General features: G+C 42.2%; 1 protein-coding gene across 1 annotated transcript; it reads left to right on the top strand.

Annotated features, from left to right (window-relative positions):
* Window positions 1-1,567: 1,567 nt before the first annotated feature.
* On the top strand, window positions 1,568-2,020 carry LOC121803956. The gene has a single exon (XM_042203524.1). It carries the CDS (start codon window positions 1,568-1,570, stop codon window positions 2,018-2,020), a length of 453 nt encoding a protein of 150 aa, XP_042059458.1.
* The last annotated feature ends 1,460 nt before the right edge of the window (window positions 2,021-3,480 follow it).

Raw genomic sequence — 3,480 nt, 5'->3', positions numbered from 1 at the left:
CGTATGCTTATCGGAGAATGCCCTTTGGACTCTGTAATGCACCTGGAACCCTCCAGAGATGTATGATGATGTTCATTAGGGATTTTGCGAAGATTATACAACTGCTTACTCGTCTCCTGCAAAATGATGTAGACTTCGTCTTCGACGAAGCATGTCAAGGGGCATTCCAACTTTTGAAAGACAAGCTTGTATCAACCCCAATCATCATAGTTCCCGACTAGAATCACCCATTCGAAGTGGTGTGCGACGCCAGTGACTTCGCACTTGGAGCAGTGCTAGGTCAAAGGATTGACGGGAAAAGCTATGTAATTTTTTATGCCTCAAAGACTCTCAACCAGGCCCAGAAGAATTACGACACTACAGAGAAAGAAATGCTAGGTGTTGTGTACTCATTCGAGAAGTTCTGACCCTATCTGTTAGGGTCAAGGGTAATTGTGTTCACAGATCATGCAACAATCAAATATCTGTTGGCTGAGAAGGAGTCTTCGCCGAGATTGATTCGATGGGTCTTGTTACTTCTAGAATTCGATTGGGAGGTCAGAGATAAGAAATGCACTAAGCAGGATACTTCAGGGAGATAATGAAGAAGATGTACCAGATGCATTCGCAGAGGAACATCTATATTATGTGATGGAATCTCCTAGACCTATTAGTTGGGCGACAATTTTAGCATTAACCGACCCATGGGATTCAGACAAAGGGAAGTGTAAGTTGAATGCAGAGCCTTGGTTTGCTTACTTAGTCACAGGAGAGTTGCCTAGTACATCAGATATTTCCCGGGCCCAGAGGATGAAACTAAAGAGTGAAGCCAGGTATTATTTCTGGGACGACCCTTACCTCTGGAGGATGGGTTCAGATCAAGTGATAAGGAGATGTATCCCTGAGTGGGAGCAAAAAAGATGTTATGAATCATTGCCATGCATTGGCGTGTGGTGGTCACTTTGGACCAAGAAAGACAGCTCGGAAAGTTTTAGATAGCGGGTTATACTGGCCCACGTTGAATAAGGATACTTTTGAATTCTGCCAAAGTTGCGCTAGATGCCAACAAATCGCGGGAATTTCTGCGAGGGATGAAATGCCGCAGGTTCCTATAATTGTCTGTGAGATTTTTGATGTTTGGGGGATGGACTTCATGGGTCCCTTCCCATCGTCATACGGGAACACTTATATATTAGTTTCGGTGGACCATGTGTCCAAATGGATAGAGGCCAAGGCTACCAGCTCGTGTGAGTCAAAGGAAGTTGCGAAATTTCTGAAGGCCAATATATTCAATCGGTATGGTGTGCCCTAAGCGATCATCTCAGATCAAGGGACTCATTTTTGCAACCGGACGATAGAAGCTTTAATGAGGATATATGGTGTTCACCATCGGTTGTCTACTCCTTACCACCCCCAGGAAAATGGTCAGGCACAAGTCTCAAATAGAGAAATCAAGGCTATTCTGGAGAAAACAATGAATCCGTCAAGGAAAGATTGGAGTAAACGGCTCGATGATGCTTTATGGGCCTATCGAATTGCGTTCAAAACTCCCATTGGAATGTCACCCTACAGGCTGATTTTTGGCTAAATGTGTCACCTACCTGTCGGCGTTGAACATAGAGCTTATTGGGCTGTTAAGGAAATGAACATGAAGCCCCAGGCCTGCGAGGAAGAGAGAAAACTGCAACTGCAAGAGCTGGAGGAACTTAGGCTTGAGTCGTATGACGCCGCGATGTGGTACAAGGAGAAAACCAAGCTATGGCATGACAAAAACCTACGGGTCAAGGAATTGCAAGTCGGTCAGAAAGTGCTCTTATTCCAATCAAGGCTCAAGCTGATGCCCGGGAAGCTAAAATCTAAGTGGATAGGGCCCTATACAATCGTTGGTCTCCGACCGAATGGAGCCGTGGAAATTAAGGAAAGTGCCCCTAACTCTATCCCATTTCTTGTTAATGGTCATAGAGTTAAGGTGTTTAAAGATAGTTCAGAGATGTGCGTAGTGGAAGAAATTCCACTACACATGCTCTCCACTATTGCCTAATTGGTCAAGTTGCTAGGTATTATTAGGGAATTGCTGGGTCAGGTAGATAGGAAAGGAGTTTTTAAATCTGTAAACTGAACCAGCACAATCCTAAGAACACCTATGCATATTTTGTAGATAAAGTCTTCTCTAAATTCCTTATTAGAAAAAAATCCAAACAAAGAAAAAAATTGAATTTTCCAAAAATATTTTTGAAACATCGAGCATATCTGGATGAGCCGTTTGAAATTGAAAATATTTTGGATTATGTGAGGAGTAAATCGAGTTTTAGCGAAAAGATGAGGGGAGTAATTTTCGCTTGAAAATTGGGGGGAAGTTTCAAAATTTCCAAAATTCAATTTTTTAAAAAATGGGCGAGGAGGCATACGGTTGCTGACTGCTTGCATCAACATGCAACCGTCCCTCTTCCATCTTTTCCTTATTTTCCGTTTCTTTTCCTTTTACTTGTTTTTCCTAAAATAACTTCCTCGATTCTCTTTTAACTTTTCCCTCTAATTTTTGAAACCCTCATCTCACCTTTCAAAAATCCGTTTGTGACAATTTCTGGCGAAACCACCAGCAACCACCACCATACTCCATCAATCTACCATGGAGAACCAACGACAACCATATAGGGAAGTAAGGATCGATTCCATATAAATGAGGCGTTTAACATTTGTTTGCTTGACACGACTTGAGGATGGCTGCAGCCACGCTTTCTAGGGGGTGGGTTAAGTTAACTACTTGACTTGAGAAAAATAAACTAACTAAACTGATCAACTCATGAAAGCTTAACTAATCTACTTGTTCAACTTAACTAAACTTTCCATAAATGGACAAACAGCATAAACGGGGGACTGTCAGTCCCCTGCAAAGTGTACGATAAAGTAAGAAGAGAGCTGTAGAAGAGAGCTGAATTCCTTAAGATATTCTAGAAGAGAGCTGAATTCCTTAAGATATTCTAACTAAGAGTGTTTGAGACCCCTCCTCTACCTACGGCTGGGACTCCATTTCTTCTTGTGTTGGGCTTCCTTTATATAGAGAGGCGTAGGGCTCTGATCCCTAGGGTACCATCCTCTCTGAAATGTCATTCCCGCCCTTCACATTTTGTGGTGGGGTCTACAGCTCTATCTCCTATGCGGAACTCCTGCTGGCTCCATTTGATTCCCGACTTGATCAACTCAATGCTGCATTTTTTGACTTCTTTTCTTGATCCGTTCGTCCGCTCAACTGATTTGCTCTTTTTCTGAATATGACGGTTTTCACACACACCTGACTCAAAATTGGCTGTTAGTTACTGAATTTGATGTAGTTTAACCACAGAACACATGCATGAAATGAGCCTCATCAAAGTGTTCACACTTAACACATACTTGCCCTCAAGTATTAAAGGAAAGAAAAAGAAAAGAGGCAAGTTTCAAAGCATGGCTCTTATTCAGAAACAGTAAACCAACACATATATGTAAAAGACCTAGAAAGGT

The sequence above is a fragment of the Salvia splendens genome, chromosome 5, assembly GCF_004379255.2.
Source record: "Salvia splendens isolate huo1 chromosome 5, SspV2, whole genome shotgun sequence".
NCBI classification, from domain to species: domain Eukaryota; kingdom Viridiplantae; phylum Streptophyta; class Magnoliopsida; order Lamiales; family Lamiaceae; genus Salvia; species Salvia splendens.
The sequence above is the reverse complement of the archived record's forward strand: the minus strand, read 5'-3'. Positions and strand labels throughout refer to the sequence as shown.